The sequence below is a fragment of the Pipra filicauda genome, unplaced genomic scaffold (assembly GCF_003945595.2).
Source record: "Pipra filicauda isolate LSUMZ 115617 unplaced genomic scaffold, ASM394559v2 scaffold111_size4109106_pilon, whole genome shotgun sequence".
NCBI lineage: Eukaryota > Metazoa > Chordata > Aves > Passeriformes > Pipridae > Pipra > Pipra filicauda.
In genome coordinates, this window is record NW_024103563.1 from 3,901,505 (window position 1) to 3,925,156 (window position 23,652).

Below are 23,652 nucleotides of genomic sequence, written 5' to 3' on the forward strand. Positions count from 1 at the left end.
ATGATCATTAACAAGCTCTTGCATCAGGGGTACATTCAGTAAAATCACCAGGTATCAGTAAAATATAAGTAAAGGCTGGTTGTATTAGGTCAGCCAGAGATTAATGACTCCAGGACAACTGCAAAGGTCTCAAGATGTCAATACTTGTTCTCTTCTTAAACAACGAGAATAGGAAATAAACCCCAACCTCAACAAACAAACCACCAAACCATAAAAGACAGTTCAGAGGTTTTTGTTTGTCTATTTTTAAGGCAAGGCAACGTGATCATACCTGCAAATGTGAAAAACAAACATCTGCATCATTCTGGATGTGGATTGAGACATTTGTGATACTCTCTAAGTTCCAGTATTAGTTTTGCTTCGTTGTTATTTTGCATAAACTTTAACATGTGAGTTGTGTGACAACAACATGTCGTTCATCACTTGGTATGTGTCCCTGTTGATTAGAAAATCTGAGATTATTTTGCCACTCATGAATATTGATGCGGAAGCGTAGATTTCCTTTGTGTTATTGGATTTTTGTTTCTGTTTGTAAGAGCCGACTGATTAGTCCCAAATATTGAAGGAAGAAGACAACAGCACGTGCTGCATTAAGGAAAGTTTTGCCATGCTTCAGAGTGGGAAATGAAGTGCTTTGAGCCCTTCCAGAGGTGAGCTGGACAGTGAGATGACTGAATCAGCAATCACTCAGCCTTTCCAGTAGGAATGCTGGTAGTGCTGCCGTTTAGTCTGTGCCACAGGGTTTTGGTGCTGTGGGTGTTTGTCTGCTCCTAGGGTGAGTTGGGAATCTGGTGTGCATGGTGACACATTACAGAAGGTGATTTCTTTCAACATTTTCCAAAGTACTCCTGTAAAAAGTTATCTAGACTGGTATTTAGGAGCCAAAATCTAAATGACAGATCAATAGATCTGAACATTTAGCCCACTTATGAGCTACTAAAATTTTATACCATCTGCTGTGAAGCTCCTTGATCCTAAAGGTACCCAGCACTTGAATAATTTTCTATCCTGAATTCACTTATATATGCTCCAGTGATGCAAAACTCTGTGAGAAATTTGTTTTATTCCAGCTGCAGTCACGTAGCACAGGTCCTACTGGTGATCATGGTAGCTTTTAATGAGAAGTTAGGGAATAAGTAAGCAGAACAGACCTCTGCAGATTTACTTTATCAGTTGAGTTAAAAATAAGAACATCAAAAAGCAGGGAGAATATATATAAGAAACATATCTCTGTGTATGCGTGTGTGCATATATATATTGTAGGGCTTTTTCTTTTTCTTTTTTTTCTGTTTCTTCTTTTCTTTTTTTTTGTACCAAAGATCCTGTGATGAATTTCCATAATAGTACAGTAATTTTGGTCATTTTCTTGCAGAGTCTTACGAACTTGCGTTCTGTTTTCATTTGGCATTCTGCTTTAACTATTTTATTTTGTGTTATTTGAAGAATTGCTTTATGTTACTGTCTGTTTGGATGCCATCCTTTTCAAAAGTGAATATTCTACTTGCATATATTTCCTTGGGTGAGGGGTATTTTAATTGCTCCTATACCACTTTTAGCTTTTTTTTAATCATTAATAGTGACTGTCCAGATGTGATACTGATCACAGATTTTGCGACCAAATCTATGACAAAAAAAACCCTGATTTTTTTTACAAGGTTTTATAAAGCTTTGAAATTCTTGTGAATCAATTGACCTAAGTATTGAGCACGTGAAAACTAATGAAACATTTCTAATATATTAACGAAACATAAATTTTGCAATAGATTTTGCATCTGTTGCTTTGAGAAAGCAGCTGCTGCTTCAACCTCAGTTGCCCACTTTGAAACACGGCAAAACTTTCCTTAATACAGCATGTGCTGTTGTCTTCTTCCTTCAACATTTGGAACTAATCAGCTCTTCCAAACAGAAACAAAAATCTAATAACATAAAGGAAAGACACACTACTACTCTGTTCTGACAGTTCATAATGTTTCAGGCAAGTGCTCACTTGAAAGCCAAAAGAATAAACAAGCAAGAACAACCCTGTTTTCTTCTCTCTGAATTGCTCCCTGTTTGCTTCTTCTCGATATGTCAGGCTATTTTTCTGTTATATCAACTGTCATTTATTTAAGGTGCACGGTAAAAGAAGAAAAAAACAACTCTGGAAATACTTTCCCCTATGGTTTGCCTATTATGTTTCAATCCAAACTTTAGGTATAATTGAAAGAATAGTTTCAGCATAAGAAATTCTTTTAGTTTAAAACTTTCTCATTTTTTCCCCAAAGTGCACAAGGATTAGAGTATCTGTTTCTGTCTGCCTGCTCCACAAAGATGCTGACTGTATCCCTGGATTTCTTACTTGCACAGAACTGTGTGTCCCTGTCACAGATCTGATGCAGATGCCAAAAGGGAAATTGAAAACTTGTTTCTGACCTGGACTTGTTGGGCAGTGAGGAGATGATAAAAATGAATGCCTGGCTTTCACAGTTATTACCATCTTTAGCTCTTACTAAGGAAACTTTAAAATAAAAAGCATTATTTTAGCTTGTATGGTGACAGGATTTTGAAAAGAAGTGTAAGTGCCCCAAAGCAGAACCGAGCAGAAAAAAAGGTTTAATACATTGAATGTGTAAAGCTTTCCTTCCCACAGGTTTTTGCACAGATGGTCTTGGGGCAGTGCCAGGAACCTGCAGGTGCAGGAGGCCTTCCCTTAGTCCTCATTCCCTTCAAGCAGCTCTCAAACTCACAACTTTTTGAACCCTGAAAGTACATTGCTTTTTGCTTCTCACCAGATGATATATAAAGGTTTTGCCAGCCAACTGGGAAGCCTGTTGCTTGAAATCCTTCAGAACACTTTGTCTTATCTGGTAAGATATAGTCAGCTGAAGAGAAAGATGCACATGTCATGGTAAGTCTCAGAACTATTACTGGTTGTCAGTGTTTTGCCCTATCAAAGGAGGTGAACAGCTCTGTGTTGTTGCTATAGTAGCTGCAGTTCCTGAGCAACATCCTGAGAGTTCCAGGGGCCGTGAAGGCTATTCCAAAGACAGTGATTAATGCTACGATGTTTGTAGGCTCACAGACCTGAAGGAAGCCACAGGAGGTCATCTAATCCATACTTTTGCCTGAAGGCAAGGTAAACTCCACTTAAAACATTCCTTACAGACATTTGTCTAACCTGATCTCCCCACCAGAGATGGAGATGGAACAACATCCCTGAACAATTTACTCCAGCACTTAGCTCGTTTGTTTCTCTCTTCTTGATCTTCAGCTGCACAGTTCTTTTTGTCATCTGTCATAGCTCCTTAGCTTTTGTGATGTCCTTATTTGTAAGGCTGGAACTGAAAGTAAAACAGGGTGATTCATACCTCTTAGATTAGTTTAAAATACGAAAGTGAGGACCAAAAGAAAATACAGATCTCTTTTGCTTTACGTTAACCAAATGAGCTCTGCTTGTCTGTGGAACGGGTTAAATGGAATCCCTTGGCTTCCAACTACCTTTCACCTAAATAAATATGAACAAATTCTGCTTCTGAAGCACATCATGCTGAATAATTTAGGGACTGTGGGACTGCATATTGTACATAAGGGTATTGCAGGGGATAATATATCATAACTGTGTATAGAGGCTTTCTGTAATTTGAAATAGAATATATATGCGCAATATCCTAACAGAATATAATGTATACTTGACAAAAATTTTCTGTCTGAGAATTAGTGTCTTTGTCAAAACGACAGACCAAAAATCTAATGTGAAATCCACGTTTCAATAAAATTAATGGAGCCCATCACTAGGACTTGAGAAAGTAGTTTGTGATGCTCTGACAGTGTAGTGGTCATAAATAAGCTGGATCAATTTTCCAGAGAACATCTAGACAGGCAAAACAAATCTGCATTGCAGCACCTGGGAGCCTGGAGTGTGCTGGGCATGTTAGGGCCGAGAGGCGTGGCAGCAGTTCTGCTCTAGTTCTATGGGGTATGGACACACATATTCCATATGGGATGCAAAGACCTGAACAGCTTTGGGCACCTGAGCAGTGTCAGGTGGCCTGTCACGTTCCACTGGAGCTCATGTTGGGCACGGCTTGCTGGAACATAAAGTGACTTCAGGGCGTGTTGCTCATGGTTTCATCATTTCAAACAAAGATTCCATTGAAAATATTTGTATCTGTTGATAAGCAAATCAATTTTATGGTTTTTTTCAGTGCTTGTTGCTTCTAAGATTGTTATGCTAAGGATTTTAGTAGGGGCTGGGAACACTGGTCAAGGTTTTCCATGAGGGACGATCAAGACACGTGTGATTTATCCATCTGATGTGAAATATTGAGTGAAAATGCCCACAGCGCACCAGGCAGGAAGAACATCTCATTTATTTAGTTCACTGGGAATAAATCATTAACCAACACTTCACATTCATGTCAGTCAAAACTAAATTTCCATCCTGAGTTCGTTTTCATTTTATGGCCCTTCTATTCATCAGTGTGTGCTGAATTTGACCTTAAGACAACTTTATGCACACTGTATAATTTGACGCAACTGAGTGCCATTAGAATTCTAATGAATACCATTACCTGTAAAATGATGTTGGTACTGAAAGTTATTGCAAGTGGTAAGAATATTAAACTCAGTGCCACTGAAATATCTGAGTTCTGGTACCAGTTTTAAATCTTTGATGCTTTTGATGATGAATATTAAAAACTAAAACTGGATGCATCTACACACATACATACCTATTTTTGTGACATTTTCCTTGCCTATGCAATGAACTGACTAGAAGTGATACAATGGCACTGGTAACCTGGACTTATTACCACTTTCAATGTCACACTATTCTAAATAAAAGAATCCACTCAAATGAAATGCTATAACTTAGGATTTCTGTGCAAAATACTGTATAAATGTCTGTTTAGCAGCCTGCTGAGGGAGGGCAGTGGCTGCTTTGTGGTACCTCTGTGGAATGGCAGTGGGCTTTTCATTTTGTCTGACAAAGTTGCTGTAGAAAAAGACTGGCATGTCTTTGCCTCATCCTCCAGAAGAGGAAACACTTGTTTCCCTGGTGTGGACGGACTAGGATGGGAGCTCAGGGTGTGACTTTGCCCTCGTAAGTGAACACATTTGTTGCACACGGTCATATGTCAGGGTGCCTTCAGAAAGCAGAAACAGCACCAGAGCTCCTGAACTTCTCTTTCATCTTGGCTGGCTTTGTGTCTCAGGTGAGATGTAATTTCCGTTGTGATGTTTGATTCAGCTGTAGGTCATCTCCAGCCAGAAGATGACTTGGTTGTGTTTCTGTTCAACAATGGGTATCTCAGAGCTCTTCTGTGCCTTGTAAATAGAATAATATGCTGACTGAAAAGTGTAGTTTTATGCAGTTTGGATTTGGTGAAAAAATGAGTCCCTAACTTCCCAAGTAATTTTTCTTTACTAAATTAATTGAATAATTTCTGTAGTGTTTGAGTTTGGGGACTGGGATTCCTGTGGGCAATTGGGTGTCACTAACTAAGAGATGCATTCAAAGTCCTAATCCTCCCTTGTGCTGAACTATGGTACAAACTGGAACAGTCTAACAAGAGAGGTCAGAAGAGATTAGTTCTCTGTAGCCCAGAGTTTGGGGGCAAACTGTTTGGAGATGGACAGCTGGAGTTCATAATCACACTCCAGGACAGACAGATTGAAATGTGGTTCCTGGTACAAGTTGTGCACAAATTATGGGGAGGGAAGGAGGTTGTTGAGAGACTGAGGAGAGGGAGAGGGTAAGCATCTGTTTTTTGACTTTTTCCTTGGAAGTCCCTGCATGAGACTACTTTGTATTTTTTTCTCTTCAAAAAAATAAAAATCTGCAAATGGAAATGTTTTATTTTGGATAAAAATAGGCACTGTGTTGCTACTTTTCGCTTCTCTTTTCATCAGTTTGTCACTGATGACTAACCGATGGAGTTCTGAACAAGTGTGGTTTTAGTTTAGCTCTAGAAACCCATGCAAGGATTGCTCTTAAGCACTGTATTAAATTAGCTGGGCATGTTCTGATTTCATGCACTAGCATTTGAGAAAAATCCAATATTTTTAAAGAAAAAAATTCAATCCGCTAAGAAGTATTACTGAAATATTTGAATCCAGCTGGACAGAATTATTCTAACTGGAGAAAATTACTCCTTTATTCTGCACTGTTGAAAACATACTGTCTTCCAAATAGATTAGTACCCAGGTAACAGAGAGGTAACTTATTTCTGTCCCCCAGTCTCATATGCCCATCTGTCCTATCTGTTTAGCCTCTATCATTGTAGATATAAATGTCTTCCAAACACTGAACATACCAGAATTTCTTCTTCTCTTTTAGACTGAAAACCTACGTGCACAACATCTGCAAATTAGAGCTGGCAACAGGAGAGAATGTATTAAAATGTAAATCTGTCTGTGGCTCATATAAATATAAATCACAGTGTAAATCTCATGCTTATCTGAGGTAGTTGTACATGAAAAAGTCTTTGTACAATTCTGTCAGTAGAAGAATTTTTTTCAAGTCAAACTGGTTTTTATCGCATCCAGAAAGGGAAATGGGTAAAAACAGATTTCTTTTTAATCTTATGGTAATTCTAATTTTAATCCAGATTCTTATCAGTCAGTGCTGTAATTATTTCTAATTGTTCCAAACTCACTGAGGTTAAATTATAAACTGTACTCCATAGAATATTTTAAACCCTAGAGTATTAGCAAACTGCCAGAAGATCAAAATAGACATATATGAAAAAAGTCAGTTTCCCACATAATTGCCATTAGTTTTATCATGATTTAATGCAAATAAGTATTGCATGCATAATTATGCAACCAACTTAATGCAATTTGCACATGCAGAAATCCAATGTAATGAATATATAAACAAAGCAGAAATGCAGATTGTGTTTTCCTGTTTGCATATGTTTCTGTCTGTGTATCTATTTCATAGGCTTTGAGACCCAACTATCTGGGGTGCTGAGGTTAAAGAGCAGTCCCTGGGATTGGTTCCATGGCTAGAATTACCAGATGGCTTTTTGTGGTCATGCGTATTTCTGAGCATCAATTCAACGAAAACGATAGTGTAGCTTCCACGAGTTTTTTGAATGAGATGCAAAATAAACCAAGCATATTTACCAACCCAAACCTCTGCCCCAGAATAATTAGGTTTGCAAATTTTCAGAGATCCCACAGCCTATTTTTAGATACAGCTGGAAATGGTGTCAAGCATGACAGTGTCTTTACACCTCACAGTAAGAGTGGGTCACTCGCAAGATTTCTCACCTAAACAGTTTGGTTTGCAGGACTTTATTACAGGTTTTTGGGGGAAAAAAAGGATTTATGTGTCTCTATAAGTACAGGAAAGATAAATTACCTTGGCTCCTACCTTTGTTTTTTTTTTCTAGTCTAATATTTCTGTTATCGTAATTAATTCATCCTGTGCTTACGGAAAACTTATCAAAGTTCAGCCTTTTCAGTGCTCTGTCTTCTCTTTTTCAAGTGCAAGACCAAACTGATTCCCCTGTCCCGTGTTTTCTTTCAGTGCCTCTTCCCACCCCACTTGAACAGTTCAGGTTCTGTCAGCCTTCTTGACAATCATGAGCTGAGGTACTTCTACTCTTTTCAATATTTTGTTGGGTTTTATTTCTGCTCATGTTCATTCATTAACTTTTAATTTTTTCAGGTGTAAGATCAGTGCTATTTCTTCTGTCTTCCTTGTCCATAATCTGGCTTTGATTCCACTAGTCAAAAGGCTTTATTACATATGTGGTGAGTGGAACAAGAAGGGCTTTAGCAGGTTACTGACTTAGTGTCAGTACACCACAGAGCATCAGCACATCCCTGCCAGGCAGTGACCTTTTTTTGTCCCCTTCAGTTTTCTTAGGCTGATTTTTAAGGAGGCAGCACCACTTTTCTTCATCCTTTCTTTTTTTTTATTACTTCAGATCTTTTCAGTTTTGATCTTACTTTGAATAGCAATTGGAAAAGAATATTCAAGCTCATATTCAATGTCTAGGGATTTAGCAAAGTCATGTTAGAAACAGTTCAAAGTAGCTCCATATAAAGTTCCATTCAAGTAGGGCTGATATATTTTTAATTTATGTTTGTGTGAGTGATAGAAGGAAGGTACACTTGTCTGTGTCTGTATCTGCAATGGATTTACAAGGTCATTTTACTAGGTTAATGGCAGGTTTTCAGGCACTCATAGCTGTGTGGTTGTTTTTAATCCTACAATTGGGTGAATTCTTCCTACTAAGAAACACATCTTGTTGACCAAAGCAGTAGCAAAATTTATATTCTGAAAACTGCACACTGTGGAAACTTATATAGAAACACAGATGGCTGGGTTGTGATTTGAGACATGGGAACTATGTGGTTCTTCAGGTTCTTAGGATGTTTCATGGCTTAGAGGGCTGCTCTGCACCAAGAAATGGATTGTGCTGTCTACATCAATGCTATAATGACAATTTAAAATGATGGCAATGGTCCTGCCTTGGAAGGAGACTTTCTGCTTGTCTCCTTATGACTTCTGGAAGAACCAGGCAGTCTGCCTACATATGAAACTTTTGAGGTTATTTCCTTGAAATCTTTAATTGCCAAAGAGACACCTTAAGTAACAGCTTCCAAGATTTGTCCTGCTGAGAGCCTGAGGAGGCCAGCAGCTCTGGAAGTGGGAGATGAGGCAGGTGAAGAAAATAGAACAGAAATGTAGGAGATAGCAAGGCAGTTTTAGGGCATCTGTACAGCAAAGTGGAACTTTCTGTTGCATGAGGCTAATTTAGCTGTGCATCTCCTGGAGCTCCAGGGCGAGGAGTCTCCAATCTAACACACTAATGCTTGGCAGCTTTCCAGGTAAATGCACATATGAGCTTGGAGCTGAGCGTTGCTGCTGCTCTGGCTATTTTGTGCACATCCCAGGGCCGTGCTTTGGGAGCAGGGAATTGCACTGGTACTGATGAGGTCCCGTGTAACTCACTGTATGACAGAGGTGGAGAATTAAGCCCAAGTGTAGCTGCTGTGACTTCTTTGCAGGTTTTGCAGTCTGTTACAATGCAGCTAAGTAATAAAAGCCTGTCTGGGTACCTGACTGAGATCTGCAGGAATTCCTCATTATCCCTCTGAAACTCTTAGTAATTCTCTTGTATGTATGCAATGTTCTCTGTGTAATTTCACTGCCATGGGAAGGGATATGTCCCAATGTTTTTCTAGTTGTGCACTTTGTAGTGTTGTGAAAACAGATTGCTGCTAATAGTAAATATTCCATTTTGCAAAGACTACAAACAATATGTGAAAAGGTCACTATTTTTTGAGACTAAATCTAAGACGTGTATCCAGTTTTACCATTTCTCAAAATTTTCCTGTTGAAGTGGAAAGTTATTTTTTTTTTAACAGATCGGAGGACATGAAAAAAGTTGATGATTACTCATTTCAAGTGGCAGTGACTCACCCATTTCATGGGCATCATTCCCTACATTCATAATGGATTTTGAAAATTGGAACTGACTTCTGCCAACAAATAAAATATTAATGAATGTAGGGTTGCATAATACAGTTTTTGCATAATGTAATTTTTCCCAGAAAATGAAATGACCACCTCCTAAAAATAAACTGAGGAAATACTTTACAGTTTTATTTTGTTGTGAGCCAAAAGATATTTGGGTGAGTTTGAATATATGTGCATTGGTATATTCATTATATACAGAGGCTCTGCAGCTTTGATGCATGCATAAGATGAAACTCCTAAGCGTGTATTATATGGTTTATTACAATGACTGCTGCATTAATTGTAATCACTTTATCATACTGTTGAGTGTGGACAGTTTTGGATTTGTTGAAAAGTGTACAGTGCACAAGGAAAGAAGTGAGGATGCTGAGGACAGTGGAAACTCGGGAGTTCATCAGCACACATGAGTAAACATTTTCTGTAAAAAATGACAAGGAAATTTTCTTCCACGCAGCAGGCAGGGATGCTTGACTGGTCTATAGCAGTTGTTAATCAATCAGTCAAATGGTCCCTTCAGTGTGGATTAAATTTAATCTGTCCTTGGTTACTGCCTAACCTTTCAAGTGACAGCACAAACCTTTTGTTCCCTCTTCTGCCTGAGGCTGTAGGTCGGGATTTGGGTCAAGGCCTTTGACAACAACTTGGGGAAAGCAACTGGATTTTCTAGAGTAAAGGGAAGGGTAATAAATAATAGCAAAGCCCATTAATCCTCTTTTCCATTAGTGACAATGTCAGATAAACCTGCCTAGAGACTCTTGTGCAATGTTACATGGATGATTTATTGCATGTGTAGTTTAAGATGTAAGTGTAATTTTGAAACATGGTACCTCTATAGATTCACCAAGTGATAGAATAGAATAGCAGATAAATTACAGCACCTTATAATGGGCAATTTCAGTACATCTCTTCAACTGATTCCCCAGCCTTTTTTCAGTTAATTCTGGCTGCTTTGGGTGGATATGAGCATTGTTTGCTGAGAAGGCTGACAGGACACTTTGTGATAATAGTTGAAATTAAAAGAAACTTTCTTTGATGATGCACTTGGGGAATGGGTTTCATTTGGTTACTTTTCTCCTGCCTATTTGCTGTTTGACATATGACTTTTATAAAAATGAGCTAGTAATAAATTAATTTGTCTACTCTACATCTCAGGTGCAAACAGTAGTTATGGTTTTATAAATGCTTTTAAATAGTGGGAATTCATCATAATGGTGTATGAGGATGAATGTTTACCTCGTATTGAAGAGTTTGCTAATAATGAATAGACTCTAAACTTTCATCTCTTTTATATTTAATATCTGTATTGATTTAAAAATGCAAAATGCTTTATGCCAGGAGATGACTGTTCCTCAAGCTCTCCTTAAAATCACTGCTGTTCCCAACTGCAGCTGCATTTGCTTCTGAGAGAGGACTCAGCTACTTATTTATTCTGCTTGAAATTCACTGCACAAAACTATAATGTGACTGAGAGATGAGTTGCAGTGCACCTGCAGGCCGGGTGCAGGCACTTGATAGCAGGATGACTCAACCCTTCATCCTTCCACTCTGGCATTCTGCTGGATTTGCCTTATGTTTGACTAAGAAATAATCTTCCACGTTCTAGACAAACACATTTTCCTAACAGTTATTTACTATATGTTTTATTTAAAGCTTTAAGATACATTTATGCATCACTGTGGTTTGCTTAGATCTGCACCATGATTGTGCTTTGGTAATCCTTTAGAAACTATGGAATGAAAGGCAATTGAGAGAGAACACTCAGAAATGATTTCAAGGCTGACTTTTTAAAAAGAGAGCTATTAAACAGGTTAGTCACAACCATGAGTCACTCAAACTTGAGTCACGCTCGTTTTTTGGTGGCGATAGATTATCTGGTTTTCCTGTTTCTCCACGCAGCTATGAGTAATGCTGCACTAAGGACTAGGACTGCTTTGGAGAATGGCTTTTCCCCACTCTGCCTGAATACATTTTTCCACTGGGAAGTTTACAATGTCATTATTTGGCCCGTTCTTTTGAAACACTCGAGTGGCTAATTGCATGAAACAAGCAATGAGATGTATGCCAAGTGTTGCCTTGAGGAGAGAGGCAAGTAAGGGACCTCACCACCAACCCGTGGTTTGGGCCATTTCTGTGGGGGTTACTAGGAAATATTAATAGTTATCCTGTCTGGCATTAGCCCTTTTGCCACCTCCAGTGGCTGAGCCAGGAACCCTGGAGTAGTTAAACAGAGTGGAGAAGATCTGTGAGGAACAGAAAAAACAAGGGGGTGTGGGGGCGAAGAACCAATATGTCCTGAGATGGTAACTGGGTTGATGGTTTAATAACTGTTGGAGCTGAGTTTGGATGTGTTGGGTTCTTTTCTTCTATATTTGTAGAGAGCATGCATCAACACAGCTGTAGTGTTAGGCATAATCCCAGAGCCTTTACAACCATCATCCCAGACACAAAATTAGCAGAATATGTATTGGCCAAATGTTTTCAGCTTGGTGGCTACCTAAAATTAGTCTGAAACTGTGTAGGTGCTTAAATGTGGGTTTGAAAGCCTGGATTTGGGTTAGAAAATGTAGGCTGTAGTTCTTCAAGCATCAGCAGAGAGAGGGAAGTTACTGTAGCTCAGAATATTCCTGAATATGCCTACATTTAGACTGCAATAGTCATTGCTCTTTTTTAATAAGTACTGTCAGCATTTTTCTTAATAGGAAGTCATGATGTCCTTTCCTTGTATTCTTAAAAAAAAAAAAAAGATAGGGGTTCAAGTATTGTTTATTAGTTTTGAATGGCTCTTCTTCTGAGAATTTTTCTAAAGACTCTAATTCTCTCTAAAAATGCATAGCTCACCTAGAAATAAAACTTTCTTCCATGACTGGTCAATCTTTCTGATTTATGCTGCATGACTGCTAGATGGAAAATATTATTAAAATTAGAATGAAAATGTCTTTCTTATATTTACAACTCTCCCTGAGTAATGTAAAACCAAAACATTTTTCTCTAGTTTGTCAAAGGGTCAGGGGACAACTTGAGATAGAAAATGTGATGATGTCATTAAAAGCACTCAATGTGCTTTACAACAAAGCATTCAAAAGGGAAAAGTAATTTTCACTGCCCTTTTGTAGCTAAGCTATTACAATAGATAGCAAAGTGGTAAAGCTGCTTCCTGCATAAATGTCTTTCCCACGTGGTTCTGGTTCCTTTCAACAAATCTATACAGGAAATATTCGAGTCTCAAATAGTTTTCTTTGGGACCAAATTTATGTGTAAGAGGTCATTTATTCACTGTCAGTAGTTGTTGTAAAGTTGCACAAGCTCTTCCTAGAGAAAATTCTTGCTTTCAAATTCTTTTTGAGCCTTAAATGCTATTGCTAACCTGGGATGAGAACATATTCAAACAAATAACCAACTGAAAAAGAGAACATGGAATGCATTTTGTTACCCAAGCACTGACTGCTGTCCTCTGTGTGTGCTGCAGCACTTCACTGATCCTGGAGACCTCTGTGAGACATTCTAAGTCAGAATGAGAAGAAAGCTCTTTTGCAAAGTCTTGTTAAGTGAGCTTTGTCCTGGTCCTTGTAAGATGACCTCCCCTTAGGAGTTGGAAAGAACTACAAAACTTGGCCTGATTAAAATCATTGGCTGTTGAAAGAACTTTTCTGTGGTGCCATGGGTGGGAGATAATCTGTGATCGGGCTATGTCGGAACTCAGATCTTGGCATTTGGGGCAAGAAAGTCTGTTCCCTAAGAAATGGAGATGTCCCAGTGTCTCTGGTATGGGGCATGCCTGCAGACAAGAGCTCGGTGCCATCTCAGGATACTCCTTTCACAGCAGAGGAGCCGAGCCAGCTCACCAGGTAGAAGTGCACACACATAAACACTAGGCAGTGCAGCAGGAGGATAAAAAGGCAAGAGCACAGATGGTGTGTGGTTATGTGGATATTCCCTTGGCTTTGTAAAGAAATTAGGTCCTGTATTCCCTGTGTGTCAGCGACTGCCACAGGTTCATCTCCTCCCCAGACTACCACTATACAAAAGAAAATATTTCTAAGTAATGAGTAGATAAATTTGAACATGTGTATAAGAAATCTGTGTGCTGTTCACTTATATTTTCTGTAGGGTTCTGATTTTATGCCATGAAGCTGAATATTATGTAACAGGGTTATTTAATTTTTGTGGAGCGTTGTTATCAGTCCTGACTTTTTTACTGTGTTGAAAGACATAATCTGCTGAGAATGTACATTTGGGTGAAATACAGTCCCCTCTGTCTTTCCCTTAATATGAAAGAAAAAAAGCATTCTGCTTACCGGAAAGAAAACGAAACCAAAAAACAAAACCAAATCGAACCAAAATAGCCTGAGAGTTAAACATGTTCTCAAACTTTGGAAGAACAAACTTTTATCTGTGTTGAGGAGCTATGGATTGTCATTCTGGTAAATGAAAATAGCAGGTGGTAGGACACTAGCATAGATCATGAGCCTGGATAGAAATAGAAGCCAGACAAAGGAGGACTACTTGCTATGAGAAGAAATTAAAACAGCAAGGTAGAAGCATGAGTTGACCATTGACTGTGACTGCTAATATTCAGTGGCTTATTCACAACATTTTGGTGACATACAAGTGCAGGGGAATATGGCATGACTGATGAGACTTTTCTGATGTCAATGGATCATGATATTGGAAAAGTTAATGGCCTGAAACTGTGGTTTTAAAATGTCATTGACTATACATTATAGTGAAGAGAAATTCAGAAAACAACTTGAAAAAGAAATTGTAGAAATGAGAAGGAGCAACTGGAGATTCACAACCCCCCATAAAAACAGATGAGCTAATGCCCAGAATTTAAGGGATTTCCCTTGGCTTCCCATCATAACTGTGTTTTATATTGTAATTGTTTGTTTATATTTGTTGTATTTACTCTGGATTGTGTTTGTGCCTTCCTATTATGTCCCCCAATACGAGTTTCTATTCTGTTGCCCACCACATTCTTTTTTGCCATGTGGACATCTTTTCCTCTCTTTGAGAGGAAATATGGCTGGGAGGAAATATTATGCTGAATTGACAGACAGGAATAAGTTAACTAAATGCAGTTCTTGGTAGGGTTTTGCCATGCCTCAGAAGGGGCTCCAGAGGGGCCTATGAGAAGTTGGATCTGTCTTGGGTTTACATTTACATGATGCATGTAGCATGTTCAGAAAAGGGCATATAAATAAACACATTACACATCAATTTTGACTTAATGACATCAACTTCTCCTCTGACCCTACTTGCCCCTGAAATTAATGAACACTTGGCAAAGGACTAACAAGATTCATATCTATAAAGCTACTGACTGTGGTGAATGGGGTTAAAATGCTCTCTGTGGGATCCTGGATCTGTACAGTTTTATCTTGTGTGTGCAAATGAAGACTCCTTGTTTTTTCAGATGTAGAAAGGAATGTCATCTTTAGTTTTTCTGAGATTTCAAATGTTCAGAATAATGCAGAGTAAAGCTAAATTCACTCCTAAACATCTGCCTGTATTCCTTTTTGTTTCCAAAAGAAAAGTAGTTCTGGTTATTCATTCTGACAAGAGTCTTAAGTTACAGATGATATTTTTGTAACTGCATTTATTGCTGTTCTCTTTCTGAATTTTAGCCATCATTCTTGGTGTCACACAAACTGTTAGTGGTTATTCAGAGTTCTCTGAATATGATCTAAATGCATAAATAGAAAGTAGTTTGTGTTAAGTGGCATAAGTGGCATATAATGGTGTAGTTCTGCATTTCATGTCTTGGATTAGTTTATACATTAATACTTCATAATTTGACTGAACCAGTTTGAATTTCCTGCAGTGCAACAAAAATAGAAAGTAGGAAGCAAGCTCTCTAGAAAAAGAAATATTCAAGGATTTGAAGGGTCTGTTTTTATACCCAAAAAGTACTCAGGCACACCAGGCCATCCTGCTGGGCTATTAATACTGTGGGGAATGTCCTTGGGTGGTGTAAACCAGCAAAGCTCTGCATGGACCCCAGAATATTTGCCCAGCCCTCTGAGAGCAGCCTGTTGGTGTTTCCAGTTGGGAGTCAGAGGGTAGAAACATCCACACATTTTGTAAATTAGAAGGAGGCTTAGAGGGTATACAGTGCAAACCTGTTCTTTGTGTTACCTGACCTGTCCCTCTGATAGTGAGTGTCATGTGGTGCACAGAAATGCTTGGGGAGGAAGGCCAGGTGCCCTCTGAAAACACATAATTGCTGATAATGGAGCTCTTTGATAATACTAATTAAAGAGGTGCTGCCTGTGTGTCACTGAGAATAAGCTCTGAAATTAGGCAGCAATGGCTTTAGGTTGGTTTTGATCCATGCCTTTCACATTGGTATTGATTTTGATTTAAATCATTCTGGCTTCTTTACTGCTGGGAAGATGAAGCTACAGGTGAGGCAGAGTAGTGTAGTGTGTACTACTCTGCTCCTTACACGGAGGAGGAGATTGAGAAAGATTTGCAAAGTACCTCATAAGTCAGTACACTGTTACAAACAGATGTGGAAGAAGACAAAACCTGAAGTCTTTCAGAGTTACTGTTCTGTGAACAGATGTTTGGAAGGAGCAGAAACGTGTTTGCACAGGCGTGTGTTTGTGTGCGTGTGTGCACACAGGTTATAAAACTGGGTTTCTGGGTGGTGAGGAAGAGCTCTGCAAAGGGAAATCTGAGGGAAAAATGTGTGCTTTCTTGTTTATTTTCTGCTTTCAGAAAACTAGTAGATTGCCCAGGTTAATCAGCATTGCCATCTACCAGCCATCTACCCAAGAAACAGCAAAAAATGACACAGAAACGGCAAAAAAGACACACGTTTTTCTCATTCCAGGGCTTAACAAGAACCAATTGTTTGGCTCCACTCATCTATGGACCAAACAGAAAAAGGCATTATTGTTTTTTGAATGTATGAGTCGATAGTTGCTTGGTTTTCCCTTTACTTTCAAATATTAAACTTTTAGAAAATGTGGTTTAGCTCAAGCTCATCTTTCCATTTAATTTTATTGTTATTATTATTAATGAAAAATGCTGGAAAAGCTATGCATTTAATCCCTAATTTGGCATTCTTGCACATAAATTACAGTCCAGCCTCCACCTGTATGATCACGTTCAAATTGTTCAGCAAGATCTCCAGTCTTAGAATGTAAAGGAAATTCTTGAATGTTTGAGAGTGAAATCTATTCCTGGCTGAGCTGGTTAGTTCTCTGTGGTTGTTTTTAGATGAAGAAACACAAAGTATGGAACTTCCTAATTCTGGCTTTCCTTAATTTTGATGTTCACGGGATACTAATTCCTCTTTAAAAACTTTAATGCATGTAATATTAATAAATACTGCTAATGTTTTCCATTGTTTCCAGTAGGCCTCTAAAATAATCAGACTAAGAGTGTAAAGTGACCCTGCAGCATTCCTGCACTATTGGATAGCTTGGCCAAAAAAGAGGGAACACTGTTTTAAAAGGCCACCACCCCCAAAATAAACCCACCGAAACAAAAGAAAACAACCTTATTGCTGCCCTTAGCTAAACACATTCTCCACACTCTGCTCCAGGGAGGAAGTGTTATCTTTTACAATACCTTTGCCTTTAATTTCCTCTCTTATCTTCCTACTATCACAAACAAAAGGAACACTGTGAGCTTGCAGACAGATCAGGTAGATAAATTAATTCAGAGAGGTCATTCTTGCGACTGATGTTTTCTTAAGTAGTGGTGAAGATCAAGGCTTTTTACATAAGAATTTTTACTTCCAGGTGTAGTGATCTGTTGAAGCATTCTGGGCACCTCAGTAAAATTAAGGGGGTGTGTGTTTCTCCATCTTGCAATGTTCAGAGGAAAAACTGGTTTTGAATTAGTGCTGTGTTGAGTTTAGCTCGATTTTGGTGTAAACCTGATGGAAACAGTTTTGTCATCTGTGACAGTATCAGGTTATCTGCAGTGGATCACTGCAGTCTAGCAAGCCTTAGCAGATCAGTCAGTGGTACCAGTTTGACTGCTACAGCTGGATTTATCATTCAGCCTTGTGCTGGATAATGATTCTTGCGCATCTGTACAGAGATTTTCAGCAGAGCTGATGGAATTTCATAAAGAAGCTTGTTCTTTAATAACAAAATTAGAGGCACGGTTTAGTATTTCAGCTTAGCACACTTCCTTGAGCCAGCAGGCCTATATGGAATCAGCTAATGCTAATTAACCAGGGCAGCAGGAGCGGGGTAACCCTCCAGCAGAGAGCTTGGTGTGGGCTTCCTGCCCCAGCAGTTACCTGTGGTGTTGGCAGGTCTCACCACTGACATGGTTAGTGCTTGCTCAGGTAAGTGCACCTGAGCTGCAAAAACATAATGAAGTGATGGCACTGTAGTGGTTCACAGATCAAAATTCCCAATCTGCACAAAATGAGGTAGTTCCATGACATTTTACCCTTTAAAAGAGGAGGGATCTGACTGATGTATGTCTGTGCCTTTTGGGCTACAGGGTAGATGTGCTTCCCTCGGTGCAAACTTGGGTGTACTATAGGAGTGCGTATGGGATTCATTGGCCCACCGCTCAGAAGGCTTGAGCAAGGAATTACGTACAGTTTGATTGCTCTCTGAAATATCTCCATAATATATAACCCTGAAGGTCTGTGCAGTTGCACAGAGCTTTATCCAACCCAACAGAAGTGCACCTTATGGAATCGCCCTGGATTGGATCAGGACAGCTGTGTCTGCACCTACGCTCAGCTCGAGTCTCCTTCTGCAGGAGCTTGTCAGTTCGTTTTAAGACGTACAGCAGGATCAACTGAACGCTTTTCCCCCCAGGCCTGTTCACTCAGATACGTCCTAATTAGGTCACTGAGAAAATCAAAGGTACAGAAACTGGACTGAGTGCTCACCAACTGGCTCCTGCATGTAACTGCTGTATTTTAGTTTAGCTTCTCCCAAGATGTTTCCTGATGTCTCTGAGAATGTTACCCATAAAAAGGCAGGCTGCTCGTCAAGGAAGCAAGTCAGTGAACACATGAATATTTTGAGCCACAGCATGTAGCATTCAGTATTTATCACTACAGGAAAGAACCATGTGACTTCTCTCTCACATGGTAGCTCCTTGGTTTATGCCTTACAGATTGGAAAATAGCAAAAGTATCCTGCAGGATCACTTTTGAAGAAAGGGCAAGGCACTGGAATGATCCACAGTGCTAACAACACTTTGCTGCAGATTGGTTCCTGCTCTTACCCCTCAGGAAAGCTCTGTGTGTGTGAAAACAATGGACTTGCTAAAGCCAGAGATGAGTTAATGCTTTACTGCCTAAAAAAAAGTGTTCAGTGGCAAGTGTGACCTCAGAAGTAGCGGTGTGGCCTGACAGGCAAGCGTGTTTAACCTGCCCCTTCGTGGAGTTGAATGCATTTTGTCCATGAAAGCATATGCTGTGTAGGGCTCAGTGCACCTCCTTTTTGGTGCAATTTGAGAGGGAGATGAAGGACTGCTGGAGCACTTCAGGGTATTGTTTCTTGGCTGGAACACACATACTCCAAGACAAACAAATTTGCTCAATATTTTTATGAGTCTCTGAGCTCATTTGGTTCTGGCAGGGATGACTTGACTTCATCCAGAGAGACAGTAGGGGGGAGATCATTCCAAGTTTCCCTTTATTTGGGTAGTGGAACATGAGTAACTTCTTCCTAGAGCTGGAGGGAGTTGCCTCAGGCTCCTCATCATGCACACTGTGTCATACTGTGTGTCTCTCACGTCCCTCCACAGCATCTAGAGCAGCTCCCTTGTATGGCCCAAGTGCAGTGCAAAATGTAATTGCCTCTGATGCAGCAATTTCAGCACAAGCACTTTGGACTCTGTGGAATAACAAATAATAATAAAGAAAATAGTCTTGCAATGAATGCTAATCACACCCTATAGTATTACATTGAGTTTGTCATTAGATAGCAGATGTTAAATGCAGAAATACTAACTTTCACAGAACCTTAGAGAGTTTAGAGTTCTTTGTAAATATCTAATCTCCACTTTAAAAATACGGTTGATTTCCCAGTACAAATTCTTCATTATTTGTAGTTAAGGCTGAAAGGCCTCATCATTTATCTGAGTCAGAAATGCCCTTAAGATTTACTAAGGTGAGCAGATTCTGGAAACTGAGGCAAAGGTTCTGTTCTGCAGGTGAACCCACAAAGCCTCAAAGCCTGCAGAGGTGCATGCGTGTGTGGCCTTTTTAGACAATTCTAGTTTGGCAAGATTCACTATTCCTCTTTTTTTTCTGACCTTTTGATCTTGATTGTTGCACTGTCTCCTGTTCTCCTGAAGCCAGAACTATTTCTGCCCACTTTTGCCTCACTATGTCTCTCTTCTTTTGCAGACTTAGACTGCCTTTGCAAGGCATTCACTGCCTGATATAAGTTTATAGTGCCAGTTAATGTTGTTCCAAGCTTCTGAACGTAATATTTATGTTGAGTGTGTGTCTCTGTTACATGCAAAATCAAGCTGGAGGCTGATTGCTATTTCATTCTTCTTCTTGACCTAGCAGTGATTCTCTTGACGATACAAACCAAAAAAAAAAGAATGGAATTTCTATGCCAATCTGTCAGTCATAAGCAGGCAATGTATTAGTCAAATTTTCAGAAGTGAACAGCAATATATTTCTGAAACCTGGTATCTCCAAAACGAGTGTGGACATTTGCTTTGGGGAACTCTGCATTTTTGTTGTCAGCTGGGAGCTGTTATGTCATGTTTATAATGTTGGCTTGATCAACATATGGCAAAAGAGGGTAAGAACAAAACTAGGTATAAAATGGGAAGCTTTTCAACAAAGAAAGTATCTTTTCATAGATAAGATTTGCAAAAATATGAATCACTGAAACTGTTCAGAATAAATAAGGAAAAAACGATTAAAAAACCTTTATTTTCAGAATTTCAGAAATGTTTATTTCTAATGACTTCAAAATAAAAAGTCCTTATGTCTGCTACTCAGTGGGAAAGTCCAAAGCTTACTTCACACGTAGGTGTAGCACTATTTTCACTGAGAGTTCAGGATGATGAGAGACCTGGCATGTCATCTGAATGTGGTGATGAAATATATCTGGCAATGAGAATTTCAGCCTGTTAAAGAGCGATGTTTTCGTAACATTACAAGCCTAATTGGCTTGAACATCATTATTGAAAATAAGGAGGTAATAGCAGTGTTATATTTTCCCTGAATCTGAGGCTTAGAAGGAAACAGAGATGCAGGTTCAGGCATCTTTGGCTCTCCCTTGCAGGGCTAGAGGCTCTTTGCCTGCTCCAGTCTCACCCAGAGCATGTGGGCAGGAAGCAGGTGGAAGGAACTGGGGTCAGCCAATAGGCCCAAACTGGGATCATTGTTGAAACAACAGTTTGCTACTAAAGACAAATTACTTCCTTCTGCAAGGAAAAGAAGGAAGTACAGTGGGTCTACTGTGGTTCCTCTCTTGGGTTCCCCCAGGAGCAGGATGGCTTCATCTCTCTGCTCGGGCCATGAGCTCTGAAACAGGTTCCTGAGTCTGGCTGGCCTTTACCTTCATGTATTTATTAATGCTATTCTGTTTTGCATGAAATTTTTATGTTGTTGAATGGTTTCACAACCTTACAAGAAGAGACTATCCAATAACACCGATCAAGTACCCTCTTTAAAACAAGTGAAAGTTTTTGAGTGAGCTGAAATAACTGTAAAGTGTTTCCCTAAAGGAGATTTGGCAACAGCTCTACAGCACCAAACTTCAGACAAACAATAGAAGAGCAGTGACATTTTAAACTTGGTCTCAGTCCAAAGCATCCCTGTTTTATAAACTGGTCCTCAGACATATTCTCTTATTAGTAATAACACCAAAGCCCTGCACTATGTTTGCACAGGGCATGAATTTGCAGAGAATTTGGTCTTAACTTTTGCACTTAGAAATGGAAAAGTCACATTTATAAGAGCATTCTCTGTTCTTTCCCCTTCTTGTGTGGGTGTAGGTAGGGGAGTGGGGATAAATACTCAGTCCCTCTTTAAGCTCTACTCTAACCAAGCTATGATTCTTATCAATATGATTTTTGTGATAAAAAGTAGTGATTCCTCCACTTGAAATGCTACCTGTAGACCTAGCCTAAGCACTGAAAATCAAGAGCCAACCACTTAAGCATTCTGGAGTATATTCATTAAATTTTTTTTTTTTTTTAATGGAACTCTACTTATTGAGCATGTAAATTGAATTTTTGATTGCCACAACAACTAGGACCATACCTTTCATTCAGTTGCTCTCCTGCAAGTAGAATAGCAATAAAGAAATTTATATTTGTATGGTCAGACCCAAGAAACTGGAGGAGGAGGAAAAATTTGAAATTTTAGTTCTAAGGCAGGATTTGATTGCTAACCATTGGATTTAGCTTTTCTGTACACCCTTCTCTCACAAAACATGCTACTCTGTAGGGCACTAGAGTGGCTGTGATATTCCGATCCCCAGGTAATTCAGGCCATTGTGTGAGTTGACATATGTGTACAAATAAGGGAAAGGAAAAAGCCGGCGGTGTGTGCGAGCGGGTGGGGAGGCTGGGAAGGGGTGAAGATCAGATGCACTGTTAGCGCTGTCGGTGAAAGAAAGGCAATTGTCAGGGCTGTGATTCCTGGCTGCGGCTGCTGCCCGGGAAATATGTGTCAACACCACACAAGCTGCTGCGCGGAGGAGGAGGACGCGCCTCTCTTTGTCCCTGCTCCGCTTGATGCTGCCGTCTGCGAGATGCCTTTGTCACAAACAGGAGTGCTCACAAGACGTTGCTGTTTGCATTGCCATCTCCCCCCTCCAACCCAAACAACAACAACAACAGCAAAATCCCGTCTCTGGTATGTAGCAGTGAGATTATTGTTCTTTTCCCCGCCGCTATAAGATTCCAGGATGATCCAAGAGTGTATTTACTGGATTTGAGGGGTGTTGTTCGGGGGGGAATTCCACCGCTGCCTCAAAACCAGCAGTTTACAATATCCTGAGCTGACCCTACTGGACGTATTACATCAGGTCAGAAACATTTTTGTTGCAGGAGCACAGCAGCCTATTCCTTTCACGGGAATGGTTTAATCTACTGCTTGCTGTTAGCTTAATAACCTTTTCCTACTTGAACTGTCCTTTCTGGCAGGTTATTTTTTTCATGGAATCCCCTGGAGTTTGGCCATGAGCTGAGAGTGCAAGAGACCACTAAACAAGAAGAAAACCTCCAGAGAGCTTAGCTGAGCAACCTTATTTAAGTAATAAAAAACACTGCGTTTGACGAGCCAATAACGTAAAGCAAACATTTAAAGCACAGAACGCCAAACACTTGTCCGTAAACCTAAGCCTTTATGAGCAGCAGTTACAGTTATAAAAGAATATGATCCCTTTCTGAGCCTCCCAGCCTACCTGCATCCCTGTGTTAATTCAGGGCGCTGCTGGCTGGGCTTTGTGAGTGTCGCAGGACTAATCCCCGCGGTTCCTTGATTATGAGCATGTGCAGAGCAGCCCAAGGTACAGCCGTGCATGCAGAGCCAACACGCAGAGACGTGCCTTGCAATGCCATGTTGCTGCATGTGTTCCCACAACTGAGAAAGATACAGGGAGCCTGCCTGCCTTGCTGATTTATCTGATGTGTTCTTGTTTCTGTTTCAGCATTCAGGAGAATTCCTTCAGCACGACAGCTTTAGCAGAGTAAGTGAACACTTTAAAGATGTCCTTGTTTTTACACCAGAACGATGAGTTTAGTTGCTGTAAAGAATAATTGTAAGTAGTATGTGAGAAGCCCCAAGCTATGTCATATATTTCGATTCAGTTTTCTGTAACCTAAGTATATTAGTGACTATGGGAAGGATTGCATGAAACAGCTGCTTTTAAATGCTCCGTGACCATTTAGCAGTGAATTTTCTTTTTTGGGGTGAATATATGCTTGGTGTACATCACACATGTTTAAATGCATGTAGGATAAATCTCCTGTCAAAATATTGCTCATTTCTGGCACTGAGGATCCTGACAAACACAAGTACGTCAGTTTTCTAAGGACACATGGTCTGTACTTACCACAAGCATCATTAGAGAAAAGAATTATTTGCAAATGTTTTGAAAAAACCCCTATACATTACTTAGACAGGCCAAGTACCAAATATGTAATTTCTTCATAATCAATTCCATAAACTCATTAGAAGGCCTTTTGCGCATATCGTAATCATAAGTTGATTT

At 39.6% G+C, this 23,652-nt stretch overlaps 2 protein-coding genes across 5 annotated transcripts in view; both read left to right on the plus strand.

Annotated features, from left to right (window-relative positions):
• The window catches only part of LOC114001089 (protein FAM13A-like), a 77,480-nt gene extending 56,434 nt beyond the window's left edge, over positions 1–21,046 (plus strand). The window contains exon 7 of one of the 2 annotated variants that reach the window (XM_027745967.2): positions 7,514–21,046. In XM_027745967.2, coding sequence (XP_027601768.2) covers positions 7,514–7,535 — 22 coding nt within the window. In that variant the 3' untranslated portion in view covers positions 7,536–21,046. Of the gene's footprint in view, positions 1–2,771; positions 2,932–7,513 lie in introns of those variants that run through there. The other variant, XM_039382830.1, reaches the window with a different exon arrangement.
• A 956-nt stretch (positions 21,047–22,002) lies between these two features.
• Positions 22,003–23,652, plus strand: part of FAM13C (family with sequence similarity 13 member C) — a 52,585-nt gene continuing 50,935 nt past the window's right edge. For 2 of the 3 annotated variants that reach the window (XM_027745957.2, XM_027745958.2), the window contains exon 1: positions 22,197–23,127. In XM_027745957.2, the coding sequence (XP_027601758.2) occupies positions 23,066–23,127 (62 nt within the window). In that variant the 5' untranslated portion in view covers positions 22,197–23,065. Of the gene's footprint in view, positions 23,128–23,652 lie in introns of all 3 variants that reach the window. The other variant, XM_039382814.1, reaches the window with a different exon arrangement.